The 19,507-nt window shown below is 36.3% G+C and overlaps 1 protein-coding gene and 1 long non-coding RNA gene across 2 annotated transcripts; one reads left to right on the forward strand and one right to left on the reverse strand.

Moving 5' to 3' along the window:
• Positions 1-2,036: 2,036 nt before the first annotated feature.
• Positions 2,037-6,502, reverse strand: LOC124233476 (uncharacterized). Its single transcript, XR_006887062.1, has 3 exons — positions 6,278-6,502; positions 5,917-6,035; positions 2,037-2,049 (listed from the first exon to the last, which is right to left on the reverse strand). It is a non-coding gene; the product is annotated as an uncharacterized LOC124233476 (long non-coding RNA).
• Positions 6,503-6,571: 69 nt separating this feature from the next.
• On the forward strand, positions 6,572-19,466 carry LOC124233473 (probable tRNA N6-adenosine threonylcarbamoyltransferase, mitochondrial). Its single transcript, XM_046650589.1, has 9 exons — positions 6,572-6,931; positions 7,682-7,922; positions 12,083-12,470; positions 13,289-13,493; positions 13,570-13,718; positions 14,536-14,666; positions 14,786-14,857; positions 16,321-16,426; positions 19,054-19,466. Exons 1-8 carry the CDS (start codon positions 6,850-6,852, stop codon positions 16,397-16,399), a joined length of 1,347 nt encoding a protein of 448 aa, XP_046506545.1. The 5' UTR covers positions 6,572-6,849; the 3' UTR covers positions 16,400-16,426; positions 19,054-19,466.
• Positions 19,467-19,507: the final 41 nt, after the last annotated feature.

The raw sequence follows: 19,507 nt of genomic DNA on the forward strand, positions 1-19,507 counted from the left end.
AACTGTTCTCAATTTCACAAATTTGTACTGTTTAATGTAAAAAAAAAACAAAGCTGGGTTTTTTTTTTAAAAACAAAATCTATAGTGACTATTATTTGGAACAAAATCAGCTGCAATGCTATCATTGCTCCCAATTTCAAGGCAAGAGACATAGCTTTCATTGGCGAATCTTTCCTGCAGCAATTATTACTATGGATTTCCAACGGTGGTTTTCTATTTCCCTCATTCCTTCTACGTTTATTTCTTGCAATTCTTCTGTAAGGAAGATTTTTCCCTTTTCCTCCGTTTATTTATTCAATCTTTGCATTATTATGGACTCATGAATATTTTATTGTTTGGTTTGTAATCCGTTAGTATCACTGTTAATATGTTGCTCAATTTGTCCTCCAGCTTTGACTGTTGGAAGCCAAAGTTCCCAATGGAACTTTCCAAGTTGACTCCTGTGTCCTTTTGACCTGCGCTGTCCTCTTTTCTTTATAAGCATAGACCTGTATCTTCTAGGTTTATAGCACCATTGTCTATTAAACTATAAAAATCCTGTGGGGTGTAACAATATGTCCTTAACAAATATCTGTGTAAATCAGCCTTAGAGAGCTATATGACACTAAGAGTTGGAAAGACCTTAGAGGCTATGTAATTCAACCCCCTACCTTAGCTTGAATTTTCATTCACCACCACTCCTTCATTCAGTTCTGTGTTAGCACTAATAAAGGTGGATACAAATAGAACGTACAAGGCTGCACTTTTGTAGTGGAATTTATAACTCGTTTTACATTGAGCCAAAATCTAATCCTGATTCTATATAACTCTTCAACTATTTAAAGATAACTTTTAAACTGTTATCAACAGGTTTTTTTTTTTTTGAACCGAGCTCATTTCCAGGCTACTTTTATTAATATTTTGAGGATAAAGAAGGCACTTTTCCATAGAAGACATTATTGCCATCAGGAAGAGGGAGTCAATGCCATAGAGAGTGGTCTACACTACCCATTTTTCATAGCAAAATTTAGCACAACTGAACAGACATTACCAGAGCCTTCACCATTTTCCATATGATATGGTTTCAAATTTCTCCCGCTATCCTGGTAATTCTGCTCTCAGTTGCAATTTATTATTACACAGCACTAGAGCTAATAAAAGAGGGGTTGAGAATGTGATGTCAGTACAACAGTACAACTTCCCTTGTTCTGAATACTTTTTTTTAATGCAGACTAATATCATTTTAGCTATTTTGACAACCACATATCACTGATTGACTTTATGCTCACTAAAACCTCAAGTCTTCAACATGTAGTGTTGTTAAATGATGGCTTTCCCTTCATATACTTATTTAATGAATTTATTAAACCAAACTCTAAGATTTCTTATTTTTAGTATAGAACCCCATCTTGTTAGATTTTAGCCTATTGATTCATCTTGTCTACCTCAAGTTGAATCTTGATTGTCATGCAATATATTTCTCCTATATTATGTCTCCCATATTAATATATGTCACCAGTAAATATGACCCCACCATACCTTCATGCTAATCCTGAAGAAGACATGCAGCAACCCAGTATAGACTAATGCAGTTTAATAATCTTTCTACCAGGACAGATAGAAAACAGTAATCCCCAAAACAGTTAGATGGTTACTACATGTTGGTGTAGGAAATGTAAACAGGTTCAGTTCTTGGGAAACAGATCTAGGTAAAATACTCTAAAAGGAAGTTGGGAGTAGCACTGGACAGGGAAGGAATGCAAGTAAGAGAATAGGAAAGATAAACTCTCCTTCATTTTGCTTGATAGCAAAAAGAAAAGTAGTGAGATGTCTCAGGTTTTTATTTTACTCCCTAATTTCAGTTCCAGTTAAAAATGATTCAGCAGGTAGTTTGTTATAAGGTTTAAAATTTGAATACATGACACCTATAAACATCAAATTTAGAATACTGAATATCTTCGGTATACAGTACACAGAAGCCTTCAGCAGTATTGGGTGATGTTTTATCTCTTAAATTGGGTGTTGGGTTCCCAGAAGTTGATTGCATTATTCTTGATACTGCTTCATAATCTGAAATATTTCATAATTAAAAAATAATTCAGTAAAAATATATTTGGATTTTTATGTTCAGCATAGTAGTGTAATTTATTTCATTTCTTGACTCATTCAAGCCCTTGATAAAAAAAACTAATGGTTATGGAAGTGACTCAATCTGCAGCTCTAAAGTTCTGTATAATTTTAAGTTTAGCAGATAAGCAAAGTTTATCACTTATGTCCTTTAACTGCATAATTATGTTGATAAAAATGCATTCTTCTCAAATACAAGAACTATAGTAAAGCAACTACATCATGAACACTGTAAAATGAACTCTTTTTAAAATATAAAATATGAGGAATTTTATAGTATATAAATTTTCTGACTTTTTAATTTTGTAGTTATTTTTATTGACAATTTTTTTAAACTTCAATTTTGCAAAAATTCTATATTTATGTTGACCATATTATCAAGAAGATAAGCATGCATTATTTTCTTCATTTTATAATTTTTTAAGTGAGAACAGAGAAGCCAGATGATTTATTGGCCATTGCCTGGGAAAATTACAGTATACCACCTACTACCTGAAAATCTGATACAGCGATCCTGCTTTGAAACATTTGTCCCTCCTATGCTTTATCAAACTATATGCTTCTATCATGGCACTTAACACTCATAGGGACTATATGGGTGCAACAGAGAGATTCACCCTCTCCATCCCCTGCCAAAACACACATAGAGCCCACACACTTGAAAAATAAGATCATTTGAGTATGGCAATTACTCAAAAAAATTAAGGGGCCAGCCCCATGCATAGTGGTTAAGTTCAGCATGCTCCACTTCAGTGGCCCAGTTTCACAGGTTTGGATCCCAGGTGCAAACCTGCACCACTCATCAGCCATGCTGTGGTGGTGACCCACATATAAAGTGGAGGAATATTGGCACAGATGTTAGCTTAGGCAGGGCTGATCTTCCTCAAGCAAAAAAAAAAAAAGGAAAGAGGAAGATTGGCAATGGATATTAGCTCACGGCTAATCTTCCTCAGCAAAGAAAAAAACGATCATCTGAGTATGCAATTACTTAAAAAATTAAACAATTCCCATATGATCCAGCAATTCCACCCGTGGGTATATACCCACAAGAAGTGAAATCAGGTACTTTAAAAGATATTTGTACAACCAATGTTTATAGCAGTATTATTCACAATAGTCAGAAGGTGGAGGCTATCCAAGTGTTCATTGTCAGATGGATGGATAGAAAAGATGTGGTATATACACACAATGGAATATTAGTTTTAAAAGGAAGGAAATTCTGACGCATGCTACAACATTGGAGGAACCTTGACATTAATGCTAAGTGAAATAAGCCAGTCACAAAAGGGCAAATACTGTATGATCCCACTTATATGAGGTAGTCAAAGTCATAAAAGACAGAAAGAATGGTGGTTGCCAGGGGCTGGGGTGAAGGGGAAATGGAGAGTTGGTGTTGAATGGATACAGACTTTCACTTGGGGAAGATGAAAAAGTTTTGGAGATGGATGGTAGTGATGGTTGCACAACAATGTGAATGTACTTAATGTCAGTGAACTGTACACCTAAAAATGGTTAAAATGATAAATTTTGTTATGTGTATTTTACCACAATAAAGAAAAATCATCTGAGACTAAATTTGTAAAATAAGTATAATGGCTCAGCAAACAAAAAGCAAAATATCTTCCAATGATGAGATCTGATCAACAGTATTACCATTGATGAAAGGATGTTCTACATCAAAAGAGATATTTGTCAGCAAAGAAACTTAGAAAGGCAAATGACAGTGTATTTTTACTGCAATCCAACTTACGAAGAACGTTACGACAGGTTTGTGACTCAAGTGGAAAGGGGTGAATCAGGCTTAAAACCTTAGCCATTAAAGGCAACAAACTCATTTCTCTTGCCTCCATTCCCTATTTACCAAACGGTCTTCTGATTAAAATAATTTGGATTTGGCTTTCATTGTAATTTGGTCAACACAGAGAAGGTCCAGACCAGCAAACTCAACTATCCTAGCTCCTTCATTGTTGTATTTCTCATAAATTAGTACATTAGTTTTATGGTTTTTACATAGCAGTGTCTTAGCAAATTGAGTGTGTGACTCAGCACCCCAGAGTCCAGTCACTTCCAGATCTTATACACCAATTTCAAACCTAGAAAAGAATCCAATGTTGAAACCCAGTAGTCACACCAAGGTCCTGCTAGACTGTGGATACATCTGTGGCAAGCCTATACCTCCTTCCCCAAGCAACTTCTCTCTGCACACTTTCCATAATGCTGTATTGCAATTGCCTGTTATTAGATTCAGATCCTTGAAGATAGGTAGTGGATCTTACCTATCATCCTTAACAACTAACAAAGTTCCCAGCACAAAGGAAAGAAACCAATAAATGAAAATAAAATTCAATTTAGTAAGACAATTAGGGAATGAGTCTTGTAAAGATTCTTCTGTATATAATTTTCCTCTAAAGTTTACAAATGGAGGGTTAGACAGGCAATAGCAAAGACAAAATGAGTGTATTTAGATTCATTTGAAACTCTCAATTCAAGTTGAAGTTACAGTGGTTAGGCCATATTTCATTGAGAATGCCTGAGTGTCATTCAAACCATAAGACATGATCTCCACGAAAGCCCAGACAGACCCCAGAGAGCACACATGCCTTTCCCCTAATAACTCCTCCTCTGGTACAGTAAAGAACATGGAAGATCTGGGCCTTCACTTGCCAAATATGTAGGACTAGTGTGCGTGCCACTTCTTTCTACTACTCACACGCACTCAATCAAAGGAAGAATGAAATTCCTTCCTAATGTGTCCTAGAGTTGTGCTGTTTCACATAACGCAGCATTTAGATTCAACACCAGCCAAGAGTGTCTAGATGAGGAATCTACCAGTGACGTTGACACACACAACAGGGATAACTTGACAGTACAGGAGAGCACTGGGACACACCTGCTGAACATATTTCAAGTTGCAAGATGAACAAGACCAGATGTGAAAGGTTTTATGTCCAGGCTAGATTCCAGTGTATAACAGAAAATAACCTGTGACATACATGCAATCAGACAGGATGACTAATTTTTCTTAACCTTTAGGTCTTAATTTTTCCTTTTCCTCTTTTGGGTCAACAACACACCCTAGGGAAAATATGAGTTATTTTATCTTCTGGCAGTTAAGAAAACGGACTCTGGAGCCAGATGGCCTGACTTCTAATCCTAGCTCTGCAATTAAACTATGTGACCTGCAAATCACCCAAACTCTGTGGCCCAGTTGCCTTATCTGTAAAATGAGGACGGTAATTACCTCGTGGTGTTGGTGTGAGGATTAAGTAAATTAACTGCAATAGTGCCTGGCACATAGTAAGCGCCAATTGATTGTTAGTTATGAGTAACTATTGTCACACAAATAAAATTTTTGAAAAACAAATTCCACCTAAACTCTATTTTGTTAATTACAAATTTGCATATCTGTATCTACCACTAGACTGTAACTGTGACTTCCTAACTGTGATTTACTCATCTTATACCAAGAGCTTCACACCTTGCAAGGCACAGATGTATGTCCCAGCCCTGTCCAACCTTGTATTTATAAGGTCCTTGCTTAGTAAAGCCGTAAAGCCTAGCAGAAAAGAAGCAAGACTCTTGGGATAAATCTATGCAAAGAAATCGTAACAAGTTTACATACCAATAAAAGCAAAAAAAAAAAAAGACGACGAGGTGCAAGAATGAGTATACACTATGCTGAAGGTTGCATACATAGTAAGCAAAGACCATATAACCCATTACGAAAATAGGATAATTCTTTAAGATAAGGGAATATTTACCACCACCCCCTCCCTTTATCTTTAGCACAGAAACGGGCCATCCTCACACCTTATGCTCCAACTGAAGAAGTGGCAGTAACGGTTTAGACTGTCCGACCGGAAGCGCTTCCGTTTCCTCGGAACCGTGTACAAGTCCTTGGGGACGTCCCTAGTTTCCACTCGATGTCTCTGAAAGTGTTAAATATCTCAGGTCACAACCTTTAGATTTGGTGATAGTTCCTCTAAAGTGGAATAACGAATAATTACCCCATCCTTTCTCACAGTGGCGTCCAAATTCCAGCCAAAGGCAAAAACCATTTCTTTTAATGTAGCGTAGTGTTTAGAACTTAATGCTGTGTAGTCAGACAAATCTGTGTTCGGCCTCAGCTAGATCAGTCACCAGCCGTGTGACGCTGTAGAAGGCCTCTTACCTATAAACCTGGGAGAAATGCGTGAGCGCACACACGGCGGCTAGCAAAGGCAGCCTTCGTGCTGATGTTTACCCTGAGATGAGTGACGCTGTCTAGGGCAATCGCTGCGGGCCCTGGCAACCCGACGCTGGCACCGTGCTGATGACGTCACTTCCAGGGCGCCAGGCTCGGGCTTTCCCCGCCTGAGGAAGGGCAGTTGGTCGACTCTGCTAGGGAAAGGAGCCGAGCTCTAGCTACTGTTGTTCACGAGGAAGGTGGGTGAAATGGCTCACCTCTCTCCCCACTGAGGTTTTCGCTCACCTGGAAAAGCGGTTCCAGTCCGAGCCCTTTGCCTTCTTAGAGCAGACAGAGACCAGCGATGGCCAAGTCCCCTGCATTGTCCTGGGAGCCTTCTTAGCCCGAAAGAGAAGTGCTTTGCACAGGCTGCCTTGCCTAGATTGAGTGACTGCAAATCTAATTTCTCGGGGTGTGCCTGTGTCGGCTGCACGCCCCGCAGCTGTCCTCTGCGAATAAGCCACTCGTCTCTAATCCCTGGATGCTCTCTGTCCCACTGGAACAATAAAAGTTCCAATATGTACTCGCTCTTTTTTCCATTTTGTCCATTAGCATGGTCTGGAAAGCGTCTACTTAAACATCCAGAAAGTTCTAGAACAGGTGATTTGGGGGCATGAAACCAGATACTTGGCAGTGTGAAAATACCAGGGTGCTTTATTGAGAGACTGCTATTTGGGGGGAAGGGGGAGGATTTGGGGAGATCCCCGTTATGATAAACCTGCCAAAAATGAGATTTAATTCAAGAAATGGTCATTAATGGATAAAATAGGTATTAGTTTGCAGTCGTCTTAGTCGAGATGTGATTCTTTTAAGGTGAGCTTTGTGAGAACACGTTACTAAACTAGACGACTGAATCTTGTGTCTGTGTTTCATGTGAACCCTTGTTTTCCAACCAAATGGAAATAGGAATGCATATATTATCTGTTCTGTTTTGCCTTTATCGTCTGATTTTTTAAAGCCATATTTTGTCTTAATTTTAGCTATCGAAAAATAGCATTTTCTGGAGGACTATTTATGCAACTATTGTACTGTTATATGAACTGTTTTTATAAAGAATAATGAATAGTTTGGTAAGAACAGCATGGAAGTAATAGTAATACCAAAAAATTTTGTATTTTACTTCTTTGTTTCCCCTCTTAAAGAGCATTATATTCATGTATACTGTTATTTATATTAATAGGATGCTACAGCCTTTAAAAAAATTTTTGTTTTTACAAAACTTTCCTACAATTTTATAAAACTATATATTGAAAAATAAACCAAGTTTTCAGAATTTTGCTTAACTGAATGGATTAGTAGCTAATGTCAGTTCCAAATAATGGTAAGTTTGCTTCTTTAATTCTCTTCCAGGAATTATCTATAGCGTAAGTATGCTAATATTAAATAAGACAGCAAGAGTGTTTTCTACGCCATCAAAAAGGAAAATTTGTGAATTTTTAAGAAGTTTTCATTTTCATCCTGGAAAACGACTTTTTCATAAACTAGTTTTGGGAATTGAAACCAGTTGTGATGATACAGCAGCTGCTGTGGTGGATGAAACTGGAAATGTTTTGGGAGAAGCAATACATTCCCAAACTGAAGTTCATTTAAAGTAAGTAGACATTATCTTGGTAGTTTCCACTTTTTTGAAAGAAGTGAAATGAAATAATTCTTTTGTATTTATCATATATAAAAGTTAAATTTTAGGAGCCAATTTCTTCTTTTGTGCAAAAGCTTCTAATAACTGCTATAGAAAACGTTAAACCACTCAACCTGGCTTATAAGCTCTCCATAATAAGGTCCCAACCTTAGCTAATCCTGTTGCCAAAAAGAAGCTAAGCTCATTCCTGACTCCAGTATTTATCCGTGATTTCCCCTTAATAATGAGTTCTCGTCTTTTGTCAACTTGTATGTTTCATGGTCTCAACTGAAGTCCTAGCAAAGCATGACTCAACCTCTAGCCTGTTAATCACTGAAAAAAAGATCCTATTCACGTTGGCACTTACATAAATAATAATATACTGTTGAATTAAAGCACAGAATGGTGCAAGGTTTATAAACTCAGATGTTTCCAGAGGACCACCGGGCAGGTTACATAAATAAGTGGGCTGGATATAAAGTGGAAAATATCTGGAAGAGGTCACTACCCAGCTCCTGCCAGCTGTTGTGATGCAGGAATGTAGGCCTTGTGTTATTTGATCATTAGAATTTTCAAAAGAAAATGGAAATCCAGAATGTTACTGTAATATCTCCAGATTTTTACAATTAGTACTAATTCAAAATATATTAAAATACTGTGCAGATCAACTATGCCTTCAAGCCATCAATTTACAACATCTGAATAGTGAAAAAGTTGGTATTTTGAGATCACAGACCTGTATCTGAATCATGATTAGGCACTTGGTATTGGCTCTTACTAGGCAAGTTGCTTATCCTCTCTGATTCTACTTTCACATCTGTAAAATGGGAATGATAATACCTGCCTTATACGATTGTGGAGAGGAGAACAAAAATAATACAGAATACTAGAAATAGAAATAATATATGTGAAGAGGGGGAATAGGCCTCTAAGTGTTACATACCATGTGGAAGGGACTGTGGTAGGCATTAATAAGGCATAGTGAAGTACTAGAAAGCCCTTGCCTTCAAGAAGCTTAACCTAATCTCTGAGACATGGTACATAGACCTACAAGGAAAGTTAACAGTGCAAGGCAGTGTAAAGTGAGCATCAACAAGTGGTGCCAACAATAAGTATTATTACCATGCCTCAGTTCCACAGTCCTTTCAGTATTTCTGAGTGTAGTGGACATTTGAACATATAAATGCTAACTTCACAGAAAGGCCTACCCTGACCACTTTATCTAAATTAGGTACTCCCACCCTGTTTATTCTATATCACCATACTCTGCATGTTTTCTTCATAATCCTTTTCATAATTTATACATTTGTTTACTTATATATAATCTTTCTCCAATAGACTGTAGGTTCCACGGTGACAGGGACTGTGTCTATATCACTACACTATGCCTAGCACCCAGCACAGCATCTGACACGTTGCCGGTGCTCAGTGGCCTTGAAAGATAGTTCAGCTTCAATGAATGGAGATGGAAAGGATACTGTAGCTTGAGTGAGCATCATCAGAAAGGCAGAGAGGTGAGAAAGTCCTGGACAGACATTCAGTTTAGCTGACACAAAGGTCACTTGAGAGGAATGCACAGGTGAATAGCCTGTGTGGTGCCATCCACGCAGCTCATCTTAGCGTTTATTGAATACCTACAATTGCCAGGCAACATTTGAGGCACTGCACATTCAAATATGACTAAGATATATGATGTTTGCCTCTGAGCAGCTTAGTATATAATGTGGTTTAGAGTATAGATTTACATTCTGATTCAGCCACTTACTAGCTTTGAGACCTTGCACAATTTTCTGTGCCTCAATTTCCTTATCTGTGAAATGGAAATAAAAATGGCAACTAGCTCATAATATTGTTGTGAAGATTAAATGTGAATTCTTTTAAAGCATTTAGTTTGGTTATGGACCAATTGCAAGGGCTCAGTGAAAGCTACCTATTATTGGTAATAATAGTACTTCTATCACTACTATAAATAAATGAAGAAAGACAGGTAAACAGGTCATTGTAAGACAGCATGGAAAGTGCAATAATAGACAACTGCTTGGGAGGGCACTCCTTTCTTCCAAGTCAGAAACCTGAAGGGTAATCTTGATATCCCCCTCACCCCTCTATCCAAATCAGTCCTCCAGTCATAGTAAATCTACCTCCCAAATATTTCTTGAAACTTTCCTCTCCCTGTCCGTTGATGTAGTTCAAGCCCTCATTGTTTCTTGCCTGGACTCTTGGCTCCAGGCTTGAGGCTAAATGGTTTCCCTGCTTCTTTTTTTTGTTTGTTTTTAAAGATTGGCACCTGAGCTAACAACTGTTGCCAATCTTCTTCTATTTTTCTTCTTCTCCCCAAAGCCCCCCAGTACATAGTTGTATATTCTAGTTGTGAGTGCCTCTGGTTGTGCTATGTGGGACGCCGCCTCAGCATGGCGTGATGAATGATGTCATGTCTGCGCCCAGGATCCAAACTGGCGAAATCCCGGGCCACTGAAGCAGAGAGCTCAAACCCAACCACTCGGCCATGGGGCCGGCCCCTCCCTGTCTCTGTATTAGCTTTGTTCCCTAATCACCTAGTCTCTGTACTGTATACAAAGTAAGACAGGAATATATGCTCATTAATTCTTTGGGAAGAAAGCCATGATCTTATTCATCATTTTTGTCTCCGGTGCTTAGCATAATCCTTGGCAGATAACGTATATAGAAGAGGCACAGAAAGGAAGGGGGGAGGTAGGCAAGTGGGAGAAGGAAGAAATAAGTGGGAGGGAAAGGATTTGGATTTAACATCTCCCAAATTCCAAGAAAGTACAGGCTTTTGAGTTGGAGAGTGATGGGGTCAGCACCGTGTTTTATTTTCTGGCAACACAATATAGAATGGACTCCACAGATCAGAGAATGTATCTAGGGAAGTACAGTTAGAAGGCTTTGAATAGATTGAGATAATGAGAGCTTTTTGAACTTGGTGGGAATGGTGATAAACATAATTAAATGTGGAAAGTGAAAGAAAGAAAGGAGATAAAGATGAACCTTGAAACGCAAGTGATTAGGAAGCTATTGATGCCATTAGCAGAACTGAAGAATATAAGAGGAAAATAGCTTTGAAGAATTAAGGAAAATGGTATTACAAGGTGGATGTGTTGAAATAAGATTATTTCTTTTAATATCTCCCTCATTGCCTGACACAGTACATATTTTAACTATTAAATAAATACTCATTGAATGCTCCTACCAAGGATTTTCATTTCTGTGTGTAGAACTAGCAGATCTTGCAACATCAAATATTTGAAGATTTTTTTTTTTAGATTAGAGGTGCATCTTGCAGACCCTATATTTTATTGCTCTGCTTCTCTGTAAATCAGTCACACTGTGGCAAATTTGCAACTTTGCCTCCTAATTGTTGATATTTGGAGTAGTGATCTACTGCTTGTCCTACACGGACCAGAAATCAAAATTACCAACTCTGAGCCCTGGATTCCCAAACTTTATTTCAGGATTGCAGGCAGTCTGCTGTCCTTCCATGACCTCAAGTGCAGCGTGTTTAAAAATAAACTCATCTTCTTCACAAAACTGTCTTCATGTTTCTCTCTGTTAGTATTTTTTTCTTCCAGTCACTCCAGCTCAGTATCTGAATCATCTTTGATGTCTTGGTCCCCCTTCTCCTTATATCCGCTTAGTTATAGTTTTCAAGGCTCTCTGTCCCTTTCTTCCCATTCCCATGATCACCCAGTTTAAGATGTAATCACCTTACACAAATATTTTTGCAATAACCTCTTAAAAATCTCCCTGTCTGCAGAGAGATTAGTTTTCCTAAAGTCCAGTTTTATCTCTTCCTTTCCTTGTTTAACACTTCTTCCCTAGAATGCTTCTCAAGATTATTTTGGTGATTTCATTCATCAGCAAACAAATCCATAGGACTTTGTCATGCACAATTTTTAAAAGTTAGAGACATTACCCTTATTCTCTGCATATTGAGTTCTTATAGTGTGCTGCATTATAAGGCATACATTTTTGAAAATACTTGACTTACTAACATTTTTAGCTATATAATGATTAATTTGAAAACATGCCTTCAGCCGTAATGTATAATTTTTCTTCCTCTATTTTTACAATCTTAAAATTATAAAAAGCTGTTTTTTTTTTATTTCTTTCAGAACAGGTGGGATTATTCCTCCGGTAGCTCAACAGCTTCACAGAGAAAATATTCAACGAATAGTGCAAGAAGCTCTCTCTGCCAGTAAAGTCTCTCCAAGTGAACTCTCAGCAGTTGCAACTACCACAAAACCAGGACTTGCTCTAAGCTTGGGAGTGGGCTTATCATTTAGCTTACAACTGGTAAACCAGTTAAAAAAGCCCTTCATTCCCATTCATCATATGGAGGCTCATGCACTTACTATTAGGTTGACAAATAAAGTAGAATTTCCTTTTTTAGTTCTTTTAATTTCTGGAGGTCATTGTCTATTGGCATTAGTTAGAGGAGTTTCAGATTTTCTGCTTCTTGGAAAGTCTTTGGACATAGCACCAGGTGACATGCTTGACAAGGTAATTATTTAAGAATTAATTTCTCCATTCTTTTTTGTTAAAGTATCTGTTTCAATTAAATAGTAATATGTGTACTACTATCGTTCATCTAAATATTTCTGAATAATATCATATTAGACTGAAAAAAATTTTTGCAGTAAGAAAAAAAAGAAAAATAGTAGTACATAGCTTTAAAAAGATTCCTTCTTACCCATTCCAAGTAAGATGGTAAGAGGTTTACATCAGTACATAAAGGTTCAAATAGTTTGCAGATGCAGTTATATTTTTAATCAAAAGAAAGTGCTTTGTAAAGTGTAAAGTACTGTAAAAATGTGAAATAAGAGGATATAGAAAGGTAACATAAGGACATTAAAGATGCCCAAATTCTATGATTAAATGTCACAATTGCTGATACCACTGACAAGCAGATTTCTTTTTCTTTTGTTTTAGAATCCTACCGAGCCTACTGCCATATACAAAAAAAAAAAAAAAAAAAACCTGCTGCCAATAGCTGAAAGGATTAGAAGAAATAGGACAGGTTCTTACTTTTGAAGTTCATCATTAAGCAATCATTGTCAACTTCAAACCTAGTTTCCATCCCCAATAGATAAGCAAAAGTAGATAGGGAGGCTGTGATTGGCCACTATTGACCAGGTTATCAGAAGGAGCAAGATTGTCTATCTTTACTGACCACCAGCCATAGTCCATATTTGTAAAAGTATAGCATATCTTATTCACCTAGGTTGTTTTGTTTTTTTTAGTAACATTCATTTCCTTTGCATCTTGGCTTCAAAATTTGCGATTTTATGACTCATTACAAAAATTTTTGTTTTTGATAGGTAGCAAGAAGACTTTCTTTAATAAAACATCCAGAGTGCTCCACCATGAGTGGTGGGAAGGCTATAGAACATTTGGCCAAACAAGGAAATAAATTGCATTTTGATTTCAAACCTCCTATGCAACGTGCTAAAAATTGTGATTTTTCTTTTTCTGGACTTCAACATGTTATTGATAGGATAATAATGCAAAAGGAAAAAGAGGAAGGTATATTTTTAATTAGTAAAGTTGGACAAATAAGTAATCCTGGTTTGTGCCTAAAAATACTTTTTCATTTCTGCAGGTATTGAGAAGGGGCAAATCCTGTCTTCAGCTGCAGACATTGCTGCTGCAGTACAGCACACAACAGCATGCCACATTGCAAAAAGAACACATCGTGCCATTCTGTTTTGCAAGCAGAGAGACTTGTTATGCCAAAGTAATGCAGTACTGGTAAGTTTTGTCATCTCACCTTAGGATAGTAGTAACACTTTACAGTATGTTACTTTTCTTTTAAGAGTTGATTGACCCTGTACATAGGATGAAAGTGTCTTTAGTTGCCATATGCCAGCCCTGACAGTATGAAATTATGCAGAATAAAGACTAATAGCCATTTCTTGTAAATGTATGGCAACTTAATCGGACATCTGTACAGCCTGTGTGGCAAAAAAGTCCAAGACTGCATCTTCTCATTGACTTTAAAAGAAAGTTTATAATAAGAAATGAAATGCAGTAATGACTATCATTATTTTTAGAAAAATAGGCTAGTTTCCTTCAAAATTATGTTCCTTTGGTGAAATCCCCTTAACTGTGCTTAAAAGCCTTGATAAACTTCTTGTTTAACTGTATCTTAAACTTCATCCTTTTGATAACTATAAAGTGATAAAATATTTAAATGGGAGGTTCACAAAAGGGAATATTACATGAATATCAAACGTAATAGTTTTTTAAGAATTATGTAAAATAAAAAATGCTTATAATTAAAAACAGCAGGGTCTGAAATATTGTATGATGATTGTAAATTGCAAAAAGATTAAAAGAAAATGTTCAAAAATAATAGTAGTGATTGTATACTGATATTGAAATTGTTGGTGATTTTTTTTCTTCTCCAGATTTTTATTATACAGATATATTACTTGCTCATTACCCATCCATCAAAATGTGATATTTTCTGATTGTATAATGCTGATATTTTCCCCAGGTTTAGCTAACAGCTTGGTTCATATTGGTATGTGATATTTGCTAATTTTGGTCTTCTCAATTCCTTCAGGTTGTATCTGGAGGTGTTGCAAGTAACTTATATATTCGAAAAGCTCTGGAAATTGTAACAAATGCAACACAATGCACTTTGTTGTGTCCTCCTCCCAAACTGTGTACTGACAATGGCATTATGATTGCATGGTAAGCCACAGGATGTATGTGCATCACTAATAAGAATGGAAATATTAGTTGCCATTTCATCATGCTAAATCTTCCTTTAAATTTTGTGCTATTTTTTTATTTTAATGATTCTTATTTAGGAATGGTATTGAAAGACTACGTGCTGGCTTGGGCATTTTACATGACACAGAAGGCATCCGCTATGAACCAAAGTACGTGGTACCATAATCTTTATGCAAGTTGCATTATAAAAGTCAGAACCTAGATTTTGTTTTTATATAAGAAGTTTTCATTGATATTCTGGTGGTACTGAAGAAAGGTTACATTAGTTTCTTTCATGAACCTAGGAGATAGATACCTTATAAGAAATATTTCTACTACAGTATCAAATTATAAAAATTTTGACAAATCATACTTTGGAAACAGGCAGTGGGTAAGGGTGATGAATTCCCTCATTTGGGACCAGAATGGAAACTATATTCATGGCCTAGACTTTTGCAGTATCAGGACCATTTCAGGACCAGCTGGTATGAAGGGAAACTTAAGGAAAATGTGCAAAGAGCATTCAGATGTGAGAGTGGATTGTGAGTATGTTCCTCCACAGGCAGCTGAGAAATGGCCAAAAGATAAGCTGTTTTCTGCAAACTTTATTTCCTCTCCCAAATCAAAGTTCCAAGGAATAGCACAGTTTTTCAATTTGTTACCAAGTTCTGATCTAAGTTAATTCTGGAATTGTAAAAATAGTAAAGGATGATTGTTTTATAATCTAACATAATTCTACTTTCAACATTGTTTCATCTGATGTTTTAAAACTTTTCAGCAATTTTAGTCCATAGCTATAGCTACATGAACCACAGACTATTAAGACTGATCATAAATGAACAGAGTTTAGTTAGTAGTGGCAGAAGGAATCCCCTATGTTAATGGCCTATCCTCAGGTAAAATATATTGTCTGATCCAGTGGTACCTTCTTGTGGCAGCCTTAAGGCTGAAAATGATGGCTGTTTCAGGTTAGCGTCCAATTGAATTCTTATATTGGGCAACATTGTAAAAAAACAGAAATCTGAGGCCAAAGTATTTACTGAGAAAGAACAAAGAAAAAGGGTAGGATCCAAGACATCTCCTTCGAATAATGACAAAGGAAGGTAGAAAAGGAGCAAGCTAGTTTTTGAAACCTCAGAGAAGAATCAATAGCAACCTGGGGAATTTCTAAAGTAGGAATGGATGCAGGTTTGACTTTAGCTGTATGGTAAACTGCTTTTATCCTTTTAGCTTTGTAGAGAATTATAAGACATTTTTCATTATTTTTTAATTTATTTACAGTATTTGAGAGCAATAGAACTATTTCTTTCAAAAACATCTCAATCCCCAAACTCATCAAGTTCTGTATTTTAAATATGTATAGCTTTTTACATGTCAATTATACCTCAAGGTGGTTAAAAAAAAATCTCCAAATTTAGATTTCTCATTAATGGAACTGGTCTTCCTTCACTCATTATTCTGGTTTGAGGTCCCACTGTATTTGTAGGTATTCAAGAACCATCACCACATATGATTAATTATACATTAGATACGTATACTGTTTATCAGAATTCTAAGCAAATAGTCCGCAGAACTAGAGACAGATCAGGAAGCAAATATTTGAAATAATGTGATTTGTCTGATTATGATGCAGATGTCCTCTTGGAGTAGATATATCAAAAGAAGTTGGAGAAGCTGCCATCAAAGTACCACGACTAAACATGAAGATTTGATTTTTGCTTTTCATAAAATCCCTAAAGGTAGTATTTCAATGATAAGTTTTGATTTTTTGTATATCAAATTGTAGAAGACATATATAATATTAATTGTTTAACAAAACTTTCTTTTAATACTCCTTTTCTCATGTTTGATATTTAACTTGCTTTTCTGAGAGACTGTGATAATATGTTATAGTCTTATAAGAGAGTACAGATTTTTTTATTATCAAAAATCAAAGTAAAACATCTTGTGGGGATAAGAATGTACTGATATTGGCAAGTAGAAGGAAAAACCTTGGAAGGAATACAGTAATTCTGCTGCATCCTGGCCCCATATGTTACAGGCCTAGATCTTTGTCCTCGTTCCCATCTCAAGATAGTAGGAGCTATTTTTTGGCTTCTGCTGAAACATTAGTCTCACTTTTCTAATGAGAGAGCAATTTTAGAAAGATAGCCAGATCAAAGTCATGTCAAATCAGAGAAGTCTAAATCAAGACAAAAGGTGACTTTTTCTAACAGAATGTATGTTATTAATTATAAAAATATGTTATTAGGTATCTTCCTTGAAGCAAATGGCATGTCTATACATTTCTTAAAATCTAGCTAAGATTTTATACCTCAAAGTGGTTAAAAAAAAAAATCTAAGGAGGCAGCCCGGTGGCATAGTGGTTAAGTTTGCCCACTCTGCTTCAGCGGCCTGGGGTTTGCCAGTTTAGATCCCAGGCACGGACCTTATGCACTGCTTATCAAGCCATGCTGTGGCAGGCGTCCCAGATAGAAAATAGAGGAAGATAGGCACAGATGTTAGCTCAGGGCCAATCTTCCTCAGCAAAAAGTGGAGGATTGGTGGCAGATGTTAGCTCAGGGCTAATCTTCCTCAAAATAAGTAAATAAATAACATGAAAAAATCTATCTAAGATTTTAAGAAATGTGACATGCAAATAATCCCTCAAGTGTGTATTGCACTTTTCAGTTGACCACATATATTCACGTGCATTATTTTAGAAATTGTATTTACTCAATGAAAATAAATGAAAAGGATTTTTTAAAATAATTTCCTTTGTTTCAAATTTCCTACAAATTTGAAACCTAGTTCTGCAGATATCATGACAGTTTATCACTTTTTTTCTGCCTAAAGTAACTGAATGTACTGTCCTTTGAATATGAGGCCAATGCTATTGACTATTTAATGTCCTTTGAGAGATTTTACCAGTAGAGATTTATATTATGTCATCCATACTGGACCAAGTTGTTAACTTTTTGATTAGTGACTTGCTTTATTGAGAAACTAGGGGTAAGGATTAAAATACAGACTGAAAAGATTTCTTATTTTAATTCTACCTTAAGGTGACCTCCCTTTTGGGAAATTCTATAAGTAATTCTTTTTTTTAGAATTATGATCATAGAGTATTGCTTTATGATCATCCATTTTATCCTGAAAATAGAAAATATAATTTATATGAGGGAACATATAGAAACAGCCAATATTTATAAAGCTTTGCTTTCTTTGATGTTGAAGTATAGGTGTAATAGAATTGGCTTGTAAATATCATTTATAAGAAACTGTGAATTCACGTTTTACATTTGGATTTATGTTCTGTATCATGTGAATCTGAGTTCACAGAGAAGTGTAATTATTTCTTGTGGCTATTACAATCAGAGTGCATATAAACTATGTAAGAAAACTGACCAAAATGTCTTCTCACTATCACAAATATTATAAAATAAGGATATCTATAATCTAAGTTCTTAAAATTTCAAAGTATCAAAATTGTTCCAGATGCTACAAGCACACATTTCAAAATTGAGTTCATGATATAAATAAGGGAACCTACAGATAAAGGAAATGAGCAAATTCTGTAAGCATTCCATATCTTAGGCCTTTCAGTACTTAGCCATGAGGAAGGAAGGAAGGGAAAGAAGAGAGAGAGAAAGATGGGAAGGAAGATGAAGGAAGAACATTGAACTCTATATTCGCAAGCATATGTGCCAAAGTTAGCTTATGGTACATGTAAAAGGCAGGCCATTTGCTGAAACCCTCTGTATCTTGAGGCCTTTCTCATCTTATATATAATTTTTAAAAATAAAAATAAAATGCAGGGTAATAAAAATCTTTACTAGAGGTGTATACTTTAGGAGAAATACTGTAAGTTTTATGCGTGGTAGGATGGTCTAGCTAAGCCAAGATACTCAGGAAATGTCTATGTTATTGAATACAAAGAAACCCTGATCCTCAACCCTGAAAATACTCATAAAATAGTCTTTAGCCATTTCAAACTTTGCTGTGTAAAGGCCTTTTTTTGTGTCTACAGAGGTTATTTTCATTGATATGAATTCTTATCCGTAATGGTGCTGGAAAAATGACAGTTTCTTATCATTTGAATTATTTATCCCTTTCTAGTATAAAATATGCCATTTCCCCCTGCAATTCGTATATTTTAGTCCATCAACCAGAAGGCTGTGACACAAAGCAATTAAGCTAATTTAGAATTGAATTGGAAGATCAAAGAGGTCTCTTATTGCACAGTGGTTAAGAGCACAGGCTTTGGACTCTGGCGCATAGAAAGCCCTAAGAACATGTAGCTACTATCATCACTGTCATTATTGTTGTGTTAAAGCATGTTGGGGAAAATAAGTGCTAATTAATATATATGTTCAATGCATCCCAGGTAGACTGTATGGAGACAGTTGAGCAAAGTGGACAGAGAAAAGGAGGGGCTTTAAAGGACACAGTGAAGCCCAGCTTGCTTTTGTATCAAATCTATCTGCTGCTGTAAAATAGAAGAAGCAGACATACATCAAAACTTGGACCTACTGGAAACACTACTCTTGGGCAACGACATCCTGTGATTCTAAGCTACAAAGAGTATCACCCTTTCTGGCTACAAACCAAAGATACTCTCTAAGTTTGGAGAATGGTCAACACTGGTGGTCACATTTTTTAACCATACTTTTGTACTTGATGAGCAATGATTTCACTTTTTCTTTTTAAAGATTGGCCCTGAGCTAACATCTGTTGCCAATCTTTTTTTTTTCTTCTTCTCTCCAAAGCCTGCCAGTACATAGTTGTATATTCTGGTTGTAGGTCATTCTAGTTCTGCTGTGTGGGACGCCGCCCCAGTA

This window comes from Equus quagga, unplaced genomic scaffold (assembly GCF_021613505.1).
Source record: "Equus quagga isolate Etosha38 unplaced genomic scaffold, UCLA_HA_Equagga_1.0 203_RagTag, whole genome shotgun sequence".
Taxonomy (NCBI): Eukaryota; Metazoa; Chordata; class Mammalia; order Perissodactyla; family Equidae; genus Equus; species Equus quagga.